The sequence below is a fragment of the Rattus norvegicus genome, chromosome 6 (assembly GCF_021556685.1).
Source record: "Rattus norvegicus strain SHRSP/BbbUtx chromosome 6, alternate assembly SHRSP_T2T, whole genome shotgun sequence".
NCBI lineage: Eukaryota > Metazoa > Chordata > Mammalia > Rodentia > Muridae > Rattus > Rattus norvegicus.
In genome coordinates this window covers 48,307,048-48,329,619 of record NC_141539.1, presented here as the reverse complement: position 1 = coordinate 48,329,619, position 22,572 = coordinate 48,307,048, and the positions used below count along the sequence as shown (strand labels likewise).

General features: G+C 44.2%; 1 protein-coding gene across 12 annotated transcripts in view; it reads right to left on the bottom strand.

Moving 5' to 3' along the window:
• LOC102557053 (uncharacterized) overlaps positions 1 to 22,572 on the bottom strand; it is a 177,811-nt gene that overhangs the window by 119,106 nt on the left and 36,133 nt on the right. For 3 of the 12 annotated variants that reach the window (XR_015622307.1, XR_015622309.1, XR_015622308.1), the window contains exon 2: positions 5,653 to 5,773. Coding sequence is in view for 3 of the 12 variants with exons in the window: in XM_087554935.1 (XP_087411061.1) it covers positions 5,653 to 5,773; positions 13,948 to 14,040 (214 nt within the window). In the remaining 9 variants the exon portion in view is untranslated. Of the gene's footprint in view, positions 1 to 2,330; positions 2,990 to 5,652; positions 5,774 to 6,279; positions 6,450 to 13,947; positions 14,041 to 16,014; positions 16,257 to 16,359; positions 16,814 to 17,212; positions 17,307 to 19,782; positions 19,860 to 20,825; positions 20,964 to 21,254; positions 21,384 to 22,572 lie in introns of those variants that run through there. The other 9 variants (XM_087554935.1, XM_087554933.1, XR_015622303.1 and 6 more) reach the window with 8 other exon arrangements.

The following is a 22,572-nucleotide window of genomic DNA, read 5'->3' as shown; positions in this document are numbered from 1 at the left end:
TAACTTTGTTTTGATCAGAGATAAAACATTTTATTCAAGAAGACGTTGTTGGTTAAAGAATCTGCCTAACTCGTAGAATCTTCCTGAGGTGGGAAGAGTGTGGGCTTGTAGTATCCAACAAAGCAGCCCGAGGTTCCTGTCCATCTGGCCAGGAGTTGGGCTGTGCTGGTATTCACTACAACCAATGGAATCGGAAGCTTTCGGGTTTTGGGTCAGGGCTTCTCTCTAGGTCACTCTTGCATCCCACAAGTCTTCCAGCTCTACCTGCTATCATTAGTTAGGGCACCCCAGGGTAGTGGAAGCGTAAGCAGGTGTCTGCCCTCATTTCAGGGATGCTGTACCTGCTTTAAGCCCATGGGATCTTCTGTCTCTGTGGTCTTTCCTCCCCAGACTTCCCACCACGACCAAATCTACAAAGACACTGGTCCTCCTGAGTTAGTGCTCACATAATTAACTTGTTACTCCAGCCAAAATATTTCTTCCAGCTCCCATCACCCTATAAGGTAATAGAGGTGAGGATTCCAATGTGTGAATTCGGGGAAACCCATTTCAGCCCAGATATCTATGATATGGCCAAACTGGTACCAGGACCTTTCTAGCCATCAATAGCTACTCAGCCTGAGCTGAGCCAAGCATCCTGTATACTGCTTCCTGCAGTTCCACAATCCCCAATAAGTTCTTCACTGTCATTTCTCTGTCTGCCTAGGAACTGAGCTCCCAGGTAAGAATTAGATCTAAACTCATCCTGCTCTAGCATTTCCTGGCCTCCAGTCTTTCTCCTGAAGTCTCACTTAATTATTCTGGATGCTCCTATATATGGAGACTTCTGGGCTGGCCCTCCCTCCCGCTGGCCAGTTCATCTCACATCACCTCCCTTTTGTCTGGTACGAGGGCAGTACTCTTTCAGCAGCAATGTGGATAACAGAAGGAATATCTTCTCAGCAAGACCTCCTACCCTTGTCATGAAGAAAGACTGTTTTCTCCACCAGTTGGTGACAAGCAGGTGGAGAGGAATTTACTCATCCTGAGGACCAGACATCGTCTCTGTGGTGTTCACAGTGGGCTTAGCCATTCTGGGCTGTTCTTGGAAGTTATCTGCCAAGGAGGGAATTGCTGGTGGCTGGGGAGGGGGCAGAGTAGACCCTTCCAATTTGCCCTCACTTCTGCTCATCTTCCCTTGTTGCTGTGTGTTGCACAAACCCTCACATTAACCCTGAGATTGTCTTTCAAGTGGTGAGAAGTATGCCTGAAATCTTCCCATGCCTCCAGAAAAGGCAAGGTGCTCACCCTCTCCATCCTCTGCCTCCCAGTAGAAGCACAGGCTCACCGAGGAGGCTCTGCTCTGCTGCTCTGTCCCTTTGAAGTTCCCTCAGGCCCCATCACTGGTCATGCCAAACAACTGTTTTAATGCCAAAGCCCAGAGGATTTTGCTCCAACCCAATCTCAAAGTGACCAGTTTTTAACCTGTTGACTGCTCACTTTCTTCCCCTCAGACTAAAGAACATGTGATACAAGGAACCAACCAACATGGAGCTCATGGGTGTCTAATGGCAGGCAAGCCTCTGCAAAAGAAACAGGGAAGAGAGAGAGAGAGAGAGAGAGAGAGAGAGGGAGAGAGACAGAGAGACAGAGAGACAGAGAGAGACAGAGAATTAGAGAAGAATAACAACAGGAAGTAGGCCAGGTGCCTGTCCAGACACAGAGCCATGGAGAAGAAGCCAAGGTGACTGACTGTTGTTCTAATATGTGTGTAGCGCCACCAGTGAGGACATATCTGCTAGTGTTGCTGCCCTTTGAGCTGCATGCGTCTTCGCTCATCTCCCTTTCTTCCCCTGTGAGGTAAGACATATCCCCATGCAGATAAATGCTTCAGTGATTCCCTGGGAGTTGGTGATGCATTCCCATCCCCCACTGGGAGTTGGTGCCACATGCTAGGTGAGTTCACACACTCCCCACTTGCAGAAAAGCACTAGAACTCAGAAATCAATTTCTATTGACCTTGATTGGTTTGGGCTCTCGCTTTCTTTCTAAATCCATCTTCTCGGGCCTTCCCTCCCTCTCCTCCTCCACCTGCAGCCAAGGGACTATGCTCTGGGGAGCTGAAATTACATGAAAAGCTTGGGCCAGAGATGCCAGTGGCATTTAAAAATGTATATAAGAGCCCACATATGCAATGCCATCAAACAGAATATACCATAGAGAAGAGAAGGTGCACGCAGGACAGCGCAGGCTTATTTGAAATTCAAAAACATCAGACTTACTCTTAGCTCTGAGAACAACCCCCTCCCCATTCATCTCTGTCATAAAGAGAGCTATTTTAGAGGTCATTGTGCGGAAGAACATTGCTTTAATCTTTCCTACACCCAAGGAAACCATAAATATATCTTCTGCTGGGAGGGGACAAGAAAAGCAGTAATGTTGCCTCTTTGCAGAAAAAAATAAAAGAGGCAGCTTTTTATTTTTATGTAAAAGAGTTGTCAAGACACTTATATTTTTCCTAGCATTAAAAGTTATTTTTTTATTCCACTTAATTGTTCATTGAGATTTCAAAACCAAATCTGCCTCCTTGCCAAATATCTTTGTAATGTGTACATTTCCCACTGGCTTATTATAATAGGGTTTCTCATAGGATTCAGCCACCCCAGCATCTGCTTTGTTATGATATTATAACAATAATTAACATTTCGCACTTTTACTGTATAGCCAGCCTTTGATCCATATTTTTAACAAAAATGTAATAACAATGCTCTTTCACACAGCATCCTTCATCCTGGAGCTTCAAAGTCGTTGGCAGCATCATATTATAACCAGAGAGAGTTGCATTCAATCCTGAAACCCTCCCGACACCCCATGGGGTCCAGAAACAGCAGGCAGCTTCCCCAGGGGAAAGGAGGGAAGAAAGGTCAGTGAACTGCAGTTGTGTAGATGATGGCAGAGCCTGGATACAAAGGTGCAGCATTCTGGGTCAGGGAGCCAGAGCCTCCATAGTCTGTGTGTTTAAAGTAAGAGAAACAAGAGTCAGGAAGCTTCCTGGGATGGGGATTTGGACAAATATCAAAAGCCAAGCACCCTTCCTGTAGGGAATCCTTGGAGGAAAATCTGACTCCACGAAGGACTCCTCTTCCACAGAGGCTGATGATCACCTATTTTTCTGTTTGGTCCTGAGACAGGAAACAGTCAGAGGCTCCTAATGCTCCAAACAATGATGGTCCCTCTCCTTCCTAAGGGCAGCTGACAACCACCAGGAGGCACTGTTTGTACTCAGGCTAAGAGCAATCTTGCTTCAGAGAAGAGTGACCTCACCTCCCCTGCTTCCCCCTATGGGCATGAAGTCTAAGGCTTCTTTACTGAGAACTTCTTAACTTCTGCAGGGTCAAGTTATTTCTTGGGGTGATTCATTGTGATGACAAACAAGAGAGGCCAGGGGTCACTCTCAAAGCCAGAAAAGACAAGTGGGATTATTACAGGGACGGGGACTGTCGTCTATATTCCTCTAGTGCCTGGTAAATACAGAACACTTTATCTTCTCTTAGCCTCGCTCTGACTCACAAAATCTCAGGCAGATGCAATACCACCGTGGGATACAAGATGGAACCAGTATGTTCACTGCAGAGAGGACATTCAGAGGGTGCCTGATGCAAGCAGAAACAAGAGCTGCAGAATGAAGAGGAAGGACGAGCAGGTCCAGCATGAAAGAAGCGCCTTCCCAGCCAAGGTTTCAAGAAGTCACTCAGGCTCCATGCTGCTGAGAAGCTGAATGTGGCGTCAGCCTTATGAGGCCATGCTGTCATGTGTGGTGTGTGTTCACAGATAAAGGAGCCGAAGCCTGCAGGTTTATGATTTCCTGGGATAAAGAGAAGGAAAGGGGGAAATCGGTGTGCTTCGAGTATCACCAGAACTATGGGTTTCTGTAGCTTCTGGTGACATGCATGCAATCTCCAAAATGTTTCAGGTATGATTGAGGGGGGAAAGGAGAAAGAGAGGAGTAGGAATTGGAGGAGGCAATTTTGTAAGGCCAAAGAAAGAAGAGATAAGAGGAAGAGAAGAGATGGGCTTCACAGAAAGAGTGTGGCAAAAGGCTGCTTACAGCCCATTCACTGTCTAGCCCTCCTGTATCTATGCATTGTCATGATGCCAATCCCATGAGGCCTCACTACTGTCCCCTATTACAAGAACACACTTTCAAGCCAGCTCAGCTAAGAGCCACAACCAAAGGAGACATAGAAGCATGAAGGCATCTCTTGTGCCCTCCCATAAGAAAGACAAAGGAAGAGCATCCGTTGGTCTGAATTGATTCTAGTAAAGTTAAAAGTCTGGGTTCACTCCTGCCAATTCTTCCAAGGACCCCTAAGCCACACACCAGGGGTTTTCACCAATTTTCACCTCTACTGGAATAAGGACAAAAAACATCAGGGTACAAGTGATTCAATAAAGAACATTGCAAGCCCGTCTAGAAAGCAAACATTCGGAATGATTTTAAAACCATTTTAGCCCATCTCTGCACTCCTCCATATGTCTCTGTAGGTCTTCCTTTCAGTAGACTTTCATTCCATGTGCAAATAGCAGTCACAGTGCCTGGCTAAGGAGGCAAAAAGGACACCCCTCGCATCAGAGAGCGCAATGAAAAAGGTGTCTGGCTGTTCTCCCAAGTCTGGAGACTGAGAAACCCATGTTATTGTGAACTTCCAAAGTCACTGTTCCAGTTTTATTCCTGTTGCTGCCACAAATACCATGGCCAAGAGCAAGAGGAGGAATGGGTTTACCCTGCTTACATGTTGAGGAGGTCACATTCCATCACTGAGGGAAGTCAGGGCAGGAACTCAAGCCAAAACTTGAAGCAAAAAATCGTGAAAGAATGCTGCTGGCTCACTCCCAGCTTAGCTATTTTATACAGTCCAAGATCACCTTCCTAGGGAATGGTGCTGCCCATAGCAGGCTGAGCCCTCCTGCATCAATATCAATTTAGACAGTCCCCAACAAACATGCCCACAGACCAGTCTGTTCTATGAGATCCCTTAATTGAAACTTCCTCTCAGGTGACTCTAGGCTGTGCTGAGTTGACAGATATAACAGCCTCTGGCTGCTCTGCTCAGCAAATGAAAGTCCACAGCATTGAGAATCTCAAGTTCATTCTCTTTTGTAAGTTGGGACAGGAGGCTAAAAGTGTTGGAAATATGCTAACTTATACTCTGGCACCAACAGAGGAGGTTGAACTGAATCTGTTTTATTAGCAAAAAGAATGCTTTTCATTTGCCTGTAAATGATTCCAATGTTGCCTGTCCCCATGGAGTGACTCCAGCTCTCATCCTCCTCAGCCCCATGGCTTGCCTTGGATACTTTTTTTTTAAACAGGGGGCTTTTAAATACCATTGTCTTTTAGAAAAGGAGCTAATCTAATGAACAATGCTTGATCTAAAAAGCTTTACCATAAAAGCAACGGAGGGAATCAAGGATTGTCTAAATAAGAACCACATGCTCTCGGCACAGTTATGCGGAGAAGGCCAGTCCTAGAACACATTGGTGATTAATTCACTCAGAGGAAAATAAAACCTGCCACAAAGCCGCATGTTGGAATGTAGGTGGTGTCCTGGAACACAGAGTCCTGAGTCTTCAAACGTCGGAGCTTCCTGTGTTCGCCGCTCAGATACTCACCCAACTCCTTCCAAAAGGTGTGAAGATTCTGTCTCCCAAACACACACCAGTGAGGCTGGATACATATGCAGCTGGCAGTGCCTTCCGTGGAGCCTTCCAGGGCTGAGCCCTGTCTTCCTGGCTGGAGAAGTGAAATGAATGAATCCAGAGAGTACTCAAAACACTCGCTGGGTTTCTCTGGCTGCTCGAAAATCCTATAGGGAAATGCAAGCATGCTCATGGTTTTCTCAACTTCCTGTGGGTGTCAGAGAGCAAATGCTAGCCGGCAAGGAAAATGAAGTAAAATAAATGAAAAGGGATGAAATGGTAAAACAAAATCACCTGAGGTCCAGCCCTCCCTGAGGATCTTCAGGCGCTTAATAGTTTGCTGGGTAGTGAAGACATTTTCTTCAGTAATGTAGCCGCTGGCACACTGCCCACGCTACTGTAAGTAACCCCTAAACTGTAACATGATCCTGTAACCAATCCTAAGAGATTCATTTCATCATGTGTGTGCACACACACACACACACACACACACACCATGAAAATGAAAGTGGGATATTCGGGTTTTACTGTTGTGAACAGACACCATGACCAAGGTAGGTCTTATAAATAAATGGTAACATTTAATTGGGACTGGCTTACAGGTTCAGAGGTTCAGTCCATTATCATCAAGGTGGGAACATGGCAGTATCCAGGCAGCCATGGTACAGGAGGAGCTGAGAGTTCTACATCTTGTTTTGTAGGCAAACTGGAGAAGACTGTCTTCCAGGCAGCTAGGACTAGGGTCTTAAGGCCCATGCCCACGGTGACACACCTACTCCAACAAGGTCACACCTACTCCAACAAGGCCACACCTACTCTAACAAGGCCACACCTACTCCAACAAGGCCACACCTACTCTAACAAGGCCACACCTACCTAACAGTGTCACTCCCTGGGCCAAGCTTATACAAACCATCACAGTTAGTTAGGGAAGAGGAAAGGGTCCCTGGCAGTGAGAGAGGAAGAACATAGATCAAAGCTCATTATAGACACCTACAAAAAAATGTCGCAATAAAACCCAGTATTATGTGTAATTAGTATATGCCAATAAAGCTAAAAAAAACTTTAAAAATAAAACAAAATAACAAAATAAAAGAAGGATGTTGCCTAGCTGTTTGGATAGAAAGAAACCTACCTGGAGAACCAGGATTTATCCTTCTGCCCCTGGTAATGGCTCTAAAGAAAACATCATTTGTGATTGTGGTCCCAAGCCTGGAACATTGCTGTTCATTCAGATAAAACATCACTAAAATTCATTGAAAGTAAAATGTTGGAACGAGGTCCAAACTGGTTGTATAGTACAAGAAGCTGTACTTAGAGTTGTTATCTGTAAACAAGATAGGAATTTGGTGTTTTTCTTCCTAGTGTCCCCTTGTGCTGTCTAGAAGATGCCACAGCCTGTGGCTTCGCCCCAGGAAACAGTACTTCCAGCGAAGTCAAGATAGCCAGAGAGCACCCCGTTTTCAGCAGCTGATATCTGGGTGGTCGTCTACATGGCTTGACCTGGGTGTGGGCAAGCTCCTGCTATAGTTCCTCAGCAGGTGGCAGACTCCAAGAAGAGCATCCTGTGGTGGAGGGAGCGCAGGAAGAAGAGGAGGGGAGAGGAGTTGGAGGGGAAGGGGGGAGAGGAGTTGGAGGGGGAGAGAGGACCTACAAGCGTCCCAGCATAAGACCTATTAATAAGAAAATCTGTGCAGTGTGGCAGTGTGAGAGGAAAGAACCTTGACATACTATTTTGTGGAATGATACAGCTTCTCGATCTGGTTCATAACCCTGGGGAGATTCGGAAAAATACAGCCTCTGACTTGAGCCACAAAGAACTGGTAAATGATGCAGCTTCTGGCTATATAATGAACGGGTGCATTAATTCACCAGCTCTGATTTTAAGCCTCAACATAGGCCCTGAAGTGACAGGATAGTTATCTCCCCAACAATTAATATTCTGAATATGCTGTTTAGAAATAGCCTCATTACTCTATTACCATTAGACAAGTTTTGTTCCTTGGGCATCTTTATAACCTCATAAAAATTTAGGAAATGCAATGTGTGTGTGTGTGTGTGTGTGTGTGTGTGTGTGTGTGTGTGTGTAGGGGGAGAGATAGAGAGAGAGAGGTTTCTATTTACAAATAAGTGCCAGTTTCATTTTAATATCCGATCTCCATCTTGAAAATCACACTGAAAGTAAGAAGACATTTTCTGGCTTGGGAAAAATGCCTTGGCTGTGATACAGAGATTAGGTATTTCGTCAGCTGGTAGACCCTTATCTGTTAGTTTGCCCAAAAGATTATCTCCCCTCCACCCTAGCACTTTTTCCTCCCCACAGTAAGAAAAACCGCTTTCAAGTTTAATTTGAGAGTTGAAAGACAGCTGCCGAAGATGCAATTGAACTTATGCATGGTGAGGATTTATCACGCTGTTGGCCAAGTTTACAGAGTTAGTGTAGACAGGGCTCATGGGGCTCTTAAAATTTGATATAACTGCTACAGAAAGACACCCTGACCAGTTCCAAGGGGCTGCCTGAGCAGCAGGTGGACTGCAGCCATGTGGGGTAATTATTCCTTATTAGATAGAAGAAGGGGTTTCTGTGGCTTCCTGAGAATAGTTGCATTGTGTTAAGACTAACCCCTCTGACTCACATCATTGGGAACATGGAACCTAAAGAGGCTACCTCCCGTAGTCAGGCAGGAACCCCAGAGGAGCAACAGGAACCCACCCACAAAACTTTCCACCCAAAAGTTATCCTGTCTACAAGAAATGCAAGGATAGAGGATGGAGCAGAGACTGAGAGAACAGACGACTTGAGACCCAGCCCATGGGCAAGTACCAATTCCTGACACTTATTAATGATATTCTGTTATGCTTGCAGACAGGGATCTAGCATGGCTGTCCTCTGAGAGGCTCCATCCAGAAGCTGACTCAGACATATGCAGACACCCACAGCCAAATAGTGGATGGAGCTTGGGGACTCTGGTGGAAGAACAGGAGAAAGGATTGTGGCCCCAAAGGGGATAGGAAGTCTACAGAAAGACCAACAGAGTCAACTAACCTGGACCCTTGAGACACTCAGAGACCAACCAAAGACCATATACCGGTTGGACCTAGGCCTCCCAGTACATATGTAGCAGATGTGCAATTTGGTCTTCATGTGGGTCCCGAACAACTGAACTGGATCGGTGGCTATCCCAGGAGCTGTTGCCTGTTTGTGGGATGTGTTCTAGCTGGGCTTCCCTGTCTGGCCTCAGTGGAAGAAGATGAGCCTAACTTCGCAGAGACTTAATGTGCCAGGGCGGGGTGAGGGGTAGGGGGCTCCCAAGGGGTGGAGACCCAGCTGCTCAGAGGAGAGAGAGAGAAGAAATGGGGGGAAGGGATGTGGGAAGGTATTAGAAGTTAGCACATGAGTTGGGCCCCACGTTCTGCTTCCAAACTGTTATCAGGACCCTGTTTTAGAAGCCTTGCCAGTCTTCGAGTTCCCAGCCTGAAAATAGCGGCCTTGGGTATTCATTATACCCCGTCTGACCACCTCTGTGCTCTGCTCACAGGATGCATTCTCTGCTGACCTACCTTCTCTCTAGAAGGATCCAATCACAGCCCTGGAGACTCACCAGGACCCCAAGATCATTGTCCAGGACAACTCAAAATCTCTTTTGCAGTGACATAAGCAAAGACAGTCTTGTTGCCATTAGCAATTACACTTGAAATCAACTCCAAGGTCTATCATGATATCCAAGTTAGTATTGCTCATTCTAAAGTGAAAAGTCTATTGTTTGCTCAGAGTCTTGGAAGAGAGTGTATCTTCCAAGGAGCCATGCATGTAAACAGCGTGGAATCTTTGCAGTTAGAGTCACCGTGAGCTCTGGGCAAATGGAGCATGAGCTTTTTCTTGGGTCATCTAGTTTGGCACAGTGGTTATTCTGTATTACAGATGCTGGGTTTTGCATTTAATTAATTGACTCTAGCAGTTGACTTTTTTTTTCTTAAAAAAATAAAATAAAATCTTGAAACAAACACAAAAAAAAAAAAAACCAAAAAACGTCATTTGATGACTGTCCTCAAAGTGCCAATCAAAGCACAAATGTGACCACGTGATCTTGATACACTGCCAGGCCATGGGGAAATGCTTTAGAATGCACAAACCAACGCAACACAATATTGACTAGGAAATTCTCATCAGTTACACACAGTACGCCTGGGCAGGGAGCTGCACCTGGGTCCTATAAAGCATGAAACACGAAACCGCTTAAAATTAATAAGCAAATAAAGCAAAATCCACCCAGCTTATAAGATAAACACAGAGGTAAGCAGAGATAAAGCATGTGTTTCCTCCCGCACAGGGGCTGAGCTGAACAGGCGCTGAGGCCTACTCTTCTTTCCTTGATGAACGGTCGAGTTACGGGAAAGGAAAACAGCATAGAATATGATGCCATCGGCAACCGACTTCAGGTACCATCTGTATATATTCCTGGCACTATTAATTTGCAATTAACAAGGGCCTTATGGTTTATCCCCTGCAACTCCCCGTCTTAAAGTGTGAGGGAGGGAACTGAGCGGAAGGGAACACGCAGGTGGGTGGCAAGCCTGCTCAACAACAAATAATACTGAATCACTGGCATGTGAGCTGCTCTCTCCAGCTAATAGAAGGTCGGCTGTTGGTGGGAGACGGAAGTTTCCGTTATACTGAGACATGAAACAACTCTTCAACATGGGGTAGAATAGTGTAGGGGTTAGCGATCCACAGCGGCACACGGACCGTGCGATACCAGACATAAACCCTGATGAAAGTCTATGGGTATCCAAACTCCTCCCCTCACAGATCTGTGAATGCCAGAGAGGGATGACTGAGGCTCTACATTCAGTCACCCTGGCTTCTGAGCCCTAGTCTGCCATTGACTGGTCAATTGTAGGGCCCTGGACCAACTGCTTGACCTTCCCAGCAGGCCCATCTCCTCGTGTACCCAATCATATGCGTATTCACTTTGGAAACTGATAGAATAATCGTGAAGGATCCGCCACAGAGGTGAAGCAAACTATGGGTGACCGTAGCCATGCACATGGAGAACCCTACCTGGTTGACTCCAAACGTACTTTCTTTTTAAAAACAAGCCGGGCACTTGAGAAGGGCACCCTCGGCATTCTTCTCCCTTTAACTGAAAAAGAAGCTGGTGACAAGTGGCCTCCCGACACTGCTTGTCAAGCCTAGAGCTGTGAACACTGTGCAAATCTGGGCTTGTCCGCAGGATCAAGCTCTAAGGTCAAATTCCTTCACCAGAGTGTCAAAAGGGCATAGGCAATTCCCAAATTTCAGCCAAAGTTATCGGGTTCTCAAAAATATATATAAATTTTGTCTAAATTTATTTTTCATGTACATATATTATACACATGTTCATGTGTACGTGTGTGTGTGTGTGTGTGTGTGTGTGTGTGTGTGTAAGAGAGTGTGGAGGACAAAGGTTGGTGTGGGGCCTCTTCTTTGATCACTGTCTAGTTCTGAGGTAGAATGGAACTTATCCACTGAACTGGGTTGACTGGCTACTTCCTCAGGGCTAAAATTAAAGGTGCAGGCCAGGCCACTCAGGGTGCTGGGGATCTAAATGCAGATGCTCATGGCTTCATGGCAAGCATTTTATCAGCTACGTCATTTTCAAGATCCTAGGATAACACATAATAACATAATAATATATGCCTAGTCTAGTTGATCTGTGACTTACAGGTGGAGAATGGATAGAAAACCAATCTTTTTTTGTTTGTTTAACATTTGCTCATAAATGTGGCAACAGATGCCTGAGGGAGATGACTGAGTGTGATTTAAAGCAAGCAAATTCATAGTAGTCTAGAAAAGTCATAGCCTATGTGTAAGATTCTAAGAGCTGTCCCCAACACAGAAGAAAAACAGGTTCTGAAGAAGTTTTGGGTGTAGATGTAGCTCAGTAGTGGGGTGCTCCCCTGGCATCAACTGAGTTCCATATTCAATCATCCTCACTGTGGTGGTTTGGATAATAACCCCCATTGGCTCATACATTTGCATGCTTAGTCCCCAGTTGCAGAACTGTTTGAGAAGGTATGATCTTCTTGGAAGAGATATCTCACTGGGGAAGTGGGCTTTGAGTTTTAAAATTCCAGACCAGGCCAAATGGCTTTCTACTTGTTGCCTGTGGATCAGGATGTAAGGCTCTCAGCCACTCCTCCAGCACCAGCACCATGCCTACATATGGCTACCTTCCCTGTCGTGATACTGGACTAACCCCCTGAAACTGTAAGAAAGCCCTATTTAAATATTTTATTTTATTACAGTCACCTTGGTCATGCTGTCTCTTCACAGCAATAGAATCCCTAAATAATATACAGAGATGGGGGGGTGGGGGGAGAGAGAGAGAGAGAGAGAGAGAGAGAGAGAGAGAGAGAGAGTGATCAGTTAGTTTTAAAACAAGCAAAAATGTAGGACCTTCTGCACTATTCCTTAATCCCATCACTTCCAAAAAGAGCATTTCATGGTTGGTGGAAACCAGGGCAGAATTCCCTGGAACATCCAACTGCTCACTCCTGGGCCAAGACTTAGAGACATGACTCATCCCAAGTGAACGAGGCCATATTCTGTGGGCAAAATGTCTCCACACCCCAGATGCCAGTCAATTTCTGCTTAACGACCTGAGACTCTGTGCACTGGCACACATCATTGCAAAAGCTTCCAGGTCTGTGACAGTCGTGAGAAAGACAGGGAAGGCAATGGGGGAAGCCATGTGTTTCACATTCATGGGGATCCCACACAGTTTATGAGTTTCTATGACTTACATGCTGATCATTGATCAAGAAGTTCCCATTCACTTAGCAAAGGATTTTATGTTTTACCAAAAGGTCAATAGAATTCAAGATGTGCTTATCTATTATCTGCTCTATAAGAAGATTTGAGAAATAAAAATTGGGGAGACTGACAAGTAAAATTATGAAGACAGGAGGCAAAAAAAATCTCAGTAAAACAATCCTTGAACAAAAAAATGGTTAAATATTAGAGGGTACGAAAGGACTGAGTACAGGTGACAGATACGAGTTTGGAAAAAAGATATAAAGCTAATTATTTTTCCAGGGATAATGTTGACATAGATTTTGTTGTTGGTGTTTTGGTGGTGGATTAAATAAATAATTCCATAGCAAGATTATTCTAACTGTACAGGAGTTTATTAAGATGTTAAGTCTTTGGATCTGATTAATTTCAGTGTGTAGTGTTCCTTATTTGCAAGTTTTGTTACAATAAAACAAAGTACTCTTCATCCAAGCTTTTATTTTTTGTGAGAATCTATTACAGTGAACATTATACATGCTAAAATATGAAACTTGAAAACTTTTCTTGGGGGAGGGAGGGAAGGGGCGGGGAGGAAGAGGAAGAGGAAGAAGAGGAGGAGGAGGAGAGGAGGAGGGGGAGAAGAAGAAGAAGAAGAAGAAGAAGAAGAAGAAGAAGAAGAAGAAGAAGAAGAAGAAGAAGAAGAAGAAGAAGAAGGCGGCATACAAGACACTACCATTGAGTCAAACCTCCTGCATCTCTCTACAGTCTCACAGGCTGCTCTGAATTCAGACTTAAGTCCACATATCTCAGCATTATCATATCGTGACTGCAAGGACCTCAGCTCTCAGCTGGTCTCAAAGTATTGAGAAACAACTGTGACTACACAAAGCTGTCTCCTAAAACTTTACCAAAGGAGTGACATCATTCCATACTTTCAATTGAAAAAAAAAGTGAGCTGCATACAGGACAAGAGAGAAGGAGACTTTGCCTCCCTCCCCATACCTAACAAGTTCACTCAGACATCTGCCTCTGGAAAATGGGACAAAGCATTGCAGGCTGGAGGAAGATAGTCTTCAATCTCACCAATGTTGATAGAAATAACCAATCTCTGCAAAGGAATGATAGGCATCCCCTTGAAGAGGCTGCATTCGCAACTGTGCTTTGAATTTGATGTAAATGAAACTAATGTTCCTCACCATTTCATGCTGTTTTTCACCAAGATAGGGGGCCTAATCATTATTTTAGAACATTAATATTATATAATTTCAGTTTTGAATTAGCTCTGAAAGACACAAATCAAAAAGTCTGAGATCCAACATCTCAGCAGTTACCAAGCATCTAGATTGCACTTAATTCTAGGGAATTAGAAATATAAATTAGACCCAATTTCAAGACAATCCTAAAGAGTAAGGACAACAATAAGGTGCCATTTACCCAGGGACTCTCCCTCTTTCCTGTCACCCTAAGGAGGAGTATGTGTGGACGTGACTCACCATCTTGTCCTCCATGGTAGTTGTGTCTGGTGTGAAGCTCATACCACGGGAGTCCAAGGGACAAGTGACCATTGAGGACAAAGTACCTCATAGCTGGTGGAGCAGACAGAAGGGGCGATAAACATGAACATTTTGCAGCTGGACCACATCATCTTGAAGAGACTTTTTGAAAGATTTTGTTTTGAATGTGTTTATGTGCTTGACAGGAAAAATCCCATGTGATTAAAGATGCCTATGGAGGCCAGAAAAGGCCACTGAATCCTGGAGCTGGAGTTGTGTGTGGTTGTGAGCCATGCAGCATGGGTGCTAGGGGTGGAACTCTGGTCCTCCATGAGAGCAGTATACATTAACCTCTGGGCCATCTCGAAGTAACTCTTGACAGCTATGCCATCTGTTGCTTCAGTTTGGGGTAATCTTTCATTTCATCTTTGGGGGGCTCTCTGACTATCTCTAATGCCACCCACAGAGCCTTGTGACCTAAAGTCACATGTACCCAGAGGATGGTTGGTGAGAAGGAACCCTTTGTTTACCTCATGATTCTGTCACATGCACACCCTACACATACAGCCATGCAGAGATCACCTCAAAATATTCTGGACCAATTTGATTGAGAAAGCTCACCCACTACAAGCTCACAGAGCCCACTGCCCTAGCTCCTGGGATCTGGTGTCCCTACACCCCAGCTTCCCCTTCACCCTGTGGATGTCAGTGAGGGATTGTTTGGGGAAGAGAAAAAGCCATTCTTCTCAACTCCTGTCAGAACATTTGCATTTTGGAAGAATTTCGTTCTTTTTAAGACTTGGAGTGAGTGAAAAGCTTTTAGAAAAGCTAAAAATAACTGTTAAACAAGAAGGGAACACCCGCCAGCCCGCTGTTCCTTCTGAGCAAAAGGCTCGCCAGCCTGGGTGTGAAGTCCTCTGCTGGGACTCAAGGACCTTGAGGGAGAGGTGTCAGCTGTTCAATTGCTTAGGAACAAAGATAAAGGGAGGTGAAGTTGGAAGTAGAGATAACAGAAAGCCAGGAGTAGCTGCCATGTCCCAGCAATGACCTATAAAGCTCACCGTATGCTCATTCCTCCCGCTATAACCAGGACAAGAACAGACTGAGACACTTGTCCAAAGTCACTACTTAGAAAACTGCACCCAGGGGGAAGGAAGACCAGGCTACCAATGCCTGTATGGTTCTCACCATTAGACTGGTGCACCCACAGCCCTCAGGGTGTGTAGGAGAAGGAGGGAAAGAAGTAGCCCTAGCTCATCGTGCTGATCTTTTTTGCTTGAGTTGGTCAGGCAACCCGAGTGACCCTAGAGTCAGAATCTGACTTCCAGGGATCACAGGGGCAGACACTTTCAAACACCTGAGGTCTTCCTCTGGCCTCAGAATGGTTACACATAGGCATGAGCAGTCTGACTATGCACATAGGTGCACATACATGTGCATACAGACACAGACACACACCCTGAATTTCACAGACACGCCCTAAAATGATGTTTTATCATTTATCTGTCCATCCTCTAGTCCGACCACCGTATCCACTTATCCTTTCAACTCTAAGTATTAGCAGAAGCCCAGGAACACCTGGATGTCTATCCAACATTGCTCTAAGGTGACAGAGAAACATTTGGAAATGGTGCTTCGGGTCTGGAAAAATAGAGAAAAGGAGAGGCAAGTGGGGAAAAGTAATTGAATTCATCAAGCCCATGCGCCCTTACTGACAGAACTTATCACATTTAAGTTCCTCATGACAGATTTGTTCATGACCCATTCACAAAGTACACACACACACACACACACACACAGAGAGAGAGAGAGAGAGAGAGAGAGAGAGAGAGAGAGAGAGAGAGAGAGCTTAATCCCTATATCATTGGCTGCCACTGGTTTTCTAAGAAGCTTAACAGGGCATGCTCTGACTTCAACAATGACCTGCTAATAGCTTTACATTTCTCCACAGTATTACAAGCTCCTATCTCCTAATGAAATCAAGAAATCAAGGAGACAGCAGGCGAGTGAGCAAAGGCACAGCAGAGCCAAGGACACCCTGGGACTCTCTGAGCTACAAATAATCACCTGCACGCAATGATCAAGCCTTAACTTCCCACTTAGGAAAATAGAGCTGCTTCTTTCTGGGTGAAGCAAACTTCCTTCCCACTGTTCTTGAAAAAGTGTGACACGCCCCATGTTGCTGTGATCTGGCTGAGGTCAACCGTGTTCTCCTTTGTGGGGAGGGTTGGTAGAGTGCCTTTCAGTTGACTGTCAGCTTATAGCATCTGATGTCCAGGTACTTCCCAACGGTGCTCAGGTGATCAGTCCTCCAAGAGAGAGGTTCAATGTTAGTTAACGCTCGGTTTGCCTTGCTTGTACGTGACTTGTTCTTTACATGTCTGTCCCTCTAGGTGACACTTAGGTACTTACTTGTGGGTATGAGGAACTTGTGTTTTTCCAATTTCCTTAGCCATGTGACACATCTGGCAAGGGCTGCTGGCCACCACCTTGTGTTTAAACTCCCTGGGTAGCTGCTTGTTACAACGAAAGTAAACAACAAAGGTTTGTAATATGGCCCTACCTACTTCCCCTGTCCAGTTCCCCTTTCACCCCAGCTGTGTGTTACACTGTCCACTTCCATCAACACGAGCCCTGGCTAACTGACACCTCAATTCTCCATCATCCTACACCAGGGCAGCTCCCTGTGTTGTCTCCCAGTCTGACACCCACTTTTTCACCACGCCTGGGAGCCATAGCTTCTCATTGGTTTCATCCTCTGCAGTGGACATCCAAGTGAACTGTAGACTCTGTAGACAGATTAGACATTGACACAAGCATGGAGCTTAAGGACAAGCTCAAACTGGACACAGATTTGAGTTCCAATATAGATAGTGATTAAAACCATAATGGCCCTTAGTGAGTGCCTTTTCTAAAATTTGACTAGAGACGAAAATGGGACCAGGAACCAAAGGCCAAGTTTCAAATGTCCTAAAAATTGACAGGAAAAAAAAGTGAGGTAAAAGAAAAATGGCTGCTGAACAATGGACCATCGAAGAGCCTGGGCACATGCCCATCCTCAAGACATGTCACTGTGTTATTACATTGGGCAAAGGGACTTTGCACACTCAATTAAATTAAGGATGCTGAGACAGGCCTGGTGGCATAAGCCCAGAACTTTGGCAATATGGGAGTCCAGTCTGAGGCAGGAGGATCCCAGGTTCAAGGTCTCTGTGGTTTACAGAATAAGTTCAAGGCCAGCTGGGCAACTAAATAAAGAACTTGCCTTAAATTAACAACAGAAGCTGATGGCCGGGAATCCAGGCCAGTGGTGAGGTGCTTGCCCAGCATTGATGAGGCCCTGGATTCAATATCCAGTACTATGAAATAAATGAAACCCAAGGTGAGGATATGGAGTTATATCTGGGGTTGTATGGTGAGGGGATAAAAGTAACAACACTACTCTGAAGTCTGAAACGTGAACCAAGACAAACCCTTCTTTCCCAAGTTGCTTCATTTAATAGTCTGGTCATAAAGGCATAAAAGTAATATAGTCAGGGTGAGCAGAAAATAATGGCAAAGGGACCAAGAGATTAAAGTGTCATAAACAGAATGACAACAAGGTAAGCAGAAGTAATAGTCAGAGAGGAGAGAAGATGTCGGGTGTCTATCAAAGACCCTGATATAAGGAAGGACAGTCCTATAGAATTAATACCTGTAGCACTCAGGCTTCTCTGAGACAGTGTCAAAACACTTTAAACTTATTTTCAAATTAACAGTATTTTTAAAAGTCAATATAAAACACGGTCCTCAGCTGTATAAAATCTGTTATCTTGTTTTTTTACTCTTTAGAGACTATTTATTTAGACGTTGAACCATACTCGATTCCCCTCGGCCTGCATTGCTGATCATATGCTTCTTGAGGGCGGGGTGCCATTATTGCTGCCTCCCCTACTTAATGAACTATTTTACAAGCTTGGAAATGCGATTAGTTTATTTCTATTTAAGCAAAACATGCCACAAACCCTAGCTAACTTACTCCCAGGGGCTTCGCATCATGGATGACAGATGGGGGAGGGGGGGTCGGCAACTTAATCTGATTTTGCCATCATAAATATTCAAATCATGAATCTTTGCTCCGTAAAACATTTGTTTAAATGGCTTTAATTTATTTTCAATTTTATTGTCTCAATTGTGTTGTGCAAGGCAATTGTTGAAATAGTTTGGGAACAACATCTGATAAATGTTGATTGATCTCTCTCCCTCTCTCCCTCTTATCCCCCCACCCCCGGTGTCCCTCTCAACTGAACCTCCTGGAGTTTAATTACTTTCCTAGCTTAATTTCTACTGCTCTGATTAAACACTGACCAAAAGCAAGGATCTCTTTCATCTTGCAGCTTATAGTCTTCCACAAAGGAACATCATAGCAAGAATTCCAGACAGGAACCTAGCTAGAGGCAGGAACAGAAGCAAAGGTGCCAGAGGAACTCTGCTTACTGGCTTGCTTCCCCTTGCTTATCCAGCTTGCTTTCTTATACAAGCCAGGACCTCAGGATGACCCTCTGACATCAATCACTAATCAATACAATACCCCATAGACTCAGCTGAGGTTTCCTGGGTGACACTGGTACCTGTGAAGGTGACAAACACTGACCAATCCTGCATCCTGTAGTCCAGCCTCACAGTTTATAGTGGTTGTTATCATGAGACCTACTCCCAGCAGAGTCCATATACAGAGATGCTAAATCTCAACATTATCAATAATTGGGAGGCTAACAATTGCCTCTGGGAATTCTATTTTGTTGTATGCAAGGCTAAGTATTCATAGTAACCATTATACACATCTAATAACTCGGAGGTTTGTTTTGATTCTTGAAATGAGGACTTAACAGATCAGAGTCTAAGAGGAAGCCAGAAGCAGAAGTGAAGAGCTGCCTGAGATCACTGTTGCCTCAAGAATGACTGGCAACCTGTTATTTAAAAAAAAAAACAAAAACAAAAAACAAAAACAAAAAAAAAACCCACTTATCTATTGTCTGTGTATGTGTTGGAGCACTTGATTATCAGAGTGCATATGTGGAAATCAAAAGACAACTTTTAGGAGTCAGTTCTCTCCTTCCACCATGTGGGTCCCGTCAGGCTTGATAGCAATCACCTTTACCTACGGGCCCACTCAGCCATTTTCATGGGCATAGTCACAGATGGCTAGTAGAGTCAATGGCAGTCTGCCTGCTACACTTATCTTCAAGCTCCATCCAGTACTCATCACTCTCTCCTTCATAACTGATTCAAGATCCCTCTGCCTCAGACTGGGAAGAAGGCTCAGATGATGAAGTGCTTGCTACATAAACAGGCAAATCTGAGCCCACATGAGAAGGCAGGGCATTGTGGCAAGTGGTTGCAATCCCAGTGTCAGGGAAGACGTGGGCAAAGCCTTGTGAGTGGGTGGCCCGTCAAATTGAACATACTTACCAAGTTCTAGGCCAAAGTAGTGACAATTTCGGAATTTTTCATGTCTTTAAAAAACATATACCCCCTTTATACCATATGTTTTCTCTCCTATGTAGTATTAGGGGTTGAAAGAGTAAGAAAGGGTGGAGAAGGGTGGAAGAAAGAAGAACCCACAAGGTAGCAAAAACCAACTATAGGCCAATGGGAAATTCTGTCTCAAAATATAAGGTGGATAATGACAGCAAGGAATGAAACCTAGGATTATCTTCTGTTCCACACACATTGTAGACATTTGGAGATATGAATATATATATATATGTATATATATATATATTCTCTGTCCAGTCACACACACAAAGATTCCCCCTCTGTTGGCTTATACTACTGCTGGTCTAGAACACTTACCTGGTGGTCTACAACATTGTCTGACTCTCGGTTACATTTTTATGTTACTTTCCTTCTGCTGTGACCAAAAAATAAAACTGAAAAAAATGAAAGAAGAATGATATACGTTTGTTCATGGTATAAGACAAGAAGGGCAGATCCTTCACTGTCGTGTACAAGTGCTTAAACAAGTGAGTCTGTGGTGTCGTTTTCATGTTCAAAGTTCAACAATTCCCTTCTCAGACTCTGACGCCTGTTGTTGGCTGTCTGCAGGGACAACCGAGCCCAAGATCATAGGAGAGACACCTGATATACCAGCTGAGCACAAAATGCATCCATCCCCGGACCATGCTCCATCTGCAGCCTTACTTATATCTAGTGCTGTGAACCAACTGTGTCTGCCAGGTGATACTCTCTTTTCTTGCCCTCTGGTCATCGTTGTTAGAAACTTCAAGTGGCCAGGTAGCTGGTGTAAATGAAATTTCAGTGGCACTCTGACTGTATCTTCCTCTGGAGGCCTTCTCCTTATGGAGAACTGAACCCTTACAGGGAGCACAGCCATCACTGACATCATGTATAAATGTGTCCTGCAGGATAAATGTGCATCCTCACAGGTAACATTCCTGTCTCACTTTCTCTTCCATTGGTGTGATAAAATATTCTGATCAAAGCAATTTTAGAAGAAAATTGTTAGTGTTGGCTCACAGTTCCCAGTTACAGTCTATCATTACAGGGAAGTCAAGATAGCAGAACTGGAAGCAACTGGTCACATTATACTCACGGTCAAGAGCAGAGAGCAAAGAATTAATGCATATGAGCTCCGGCTCGGCACCCTCGCTTCTTATACAGACTATATAAACAGTGTCATCTCCAGCTAGGGGGCCCTCTCTTATCAACTAACATAAGATAATTCTTCACAGACATTCTTAGAGACCCTCCTCCAGACTGTATCAAATTCATGGTTAACCATCATAATTCCTAACCTCAGTCACATTTAAAGGAAGCTCTCCCTTCCCTCTCCCCTTCCTCCCTCCCATCTCTGCCCCACCAGTCACCACCACCACCTCTCAATCAGGCTACCAGCTTCTGCTTCCAGGTGATGTCATGTGGAAAGTGTGGATTCTCTGGTCCTGTGTCTCTTGCTGTACTTCCCTTGCAATAAAGTGACTCATTTTGGCCTTTGGTGATACTGAGTGGAAGCCAAAGTTGGTGCATAGTGGTATTGGGGATGTAGTCCCTGGAGGCAGGAAATAACTTTATCAAGGCAAGCTGATGACCCCAGTCAAGATGAGTCTCTATTCCTTCTATGGCACAAAGGTCCATGTATTCAACTTCCTCCTTAAAACTGATGTAGAGGGAACTGAACCAGTCCCACAGCTCTCTGCACCAAAATCCCATGGGGGGAGAGCTGGACTCTCAGAAGTGCAGACAATCCTGAGAGTTCAGGGGAGATCACCACTTCTGCTCACATTCCTGGACCAAGAGGAACCTACCTAGTGCCCTCTGCATACAGGAACACAGGAGCATTCAGCAGCAGGACCCTTCCTGGGAAAGCATTTGACAAAAATCAACACCCCTTCATGATAAAAGTCTTGAAAACATCAGGAATTCAAGGCTCATACCTAAACATAATAAAAGAAATATACAGCAAATCAGTACCCAACGTTAAACTAAATGGAGAGAAACTTGAAGCAATCTGACTAAAATCAGGGACTAGACAAGGCTGCCCATTCTCTCCTTACTTATTCAATATAGTTCTCAAAGTCCTAGCCAGAGCAATCAGACAACAAAAGGAGGCCAAAGGGATACAATTTGGAAAGAAAGAAGTCAAAATATCACTATTTGCAGATGATATGATAGTCTACTTAACTGACCCCAAAAGCTCCACCAGAGAACTACTAAGCCTGATAAACAACTTCAGCAAAGTAGCTGGGTATAAAATTAACTCAAGCAAATGAGAAGCCTTCCTCTACTCAAAGAATAAACAGGCTGACATCCTTCACAATAGTCCCAAATAACATAAAATACCTCAGTGTGACTCTAACCAAGCAAGTGACAAGAACTTCAAGTCTCTGAAGAAAGAAATTGAAGAAGATCTCAGAAGATGGAAAGACCTTCCATGCTCAAGGATTGGCAGAATTAATATAGTAAAAATGGCCATTTTGCCAAAAGCAATCTACAGATTCAATGCAATCCCCATTAAAATTCCAACTCAGTTTTTCATAGAGCAATTTGCAAAAAAAAAAAAAAAAAAAAAAAAAAAAAAAAAAAAAAAAAAAACAGGATAGCAAAAGCTATCCTCAACTATAAAAGAACTTCTGAGGGAATCAACATCCCTGACCTCAAGCAGTATTACAAAGCAATAGTGAAAAAAACCTGTGTGGTGGACAGGCAGGTAGATGAATGGACTAGAATTAAAGACAAATGAACCCACAAACCTGTGGTCAATTGACCTTTGACAAAGAAATTAAAACCATGGAGCGGGAAAAAGACAGTATTTTCAACAAATGGTGCTGATAAGCATGTAGAAGAATGCAAATTGACCCATTCTTATTGTCCTGTACAAAGCTTCAGTCCAAGTGGATCAAGGACCTCCACATAAAACCAGATACACTCAAACTAATAGAAGAAAAAGTGGGGAAGAACCTTGAACACATGGACACTGGGGAAAAATTCCTAAACAAAACACCAATGGCTTATGCTCTAAGATCAAGAATCAACAAATGGGACCTCATAAGACTGCAAAACTTCTGTAAAGCAAAGGACACTGTCATTAAGACAAAACAGCAACCAACAGATTGGGAAAATATC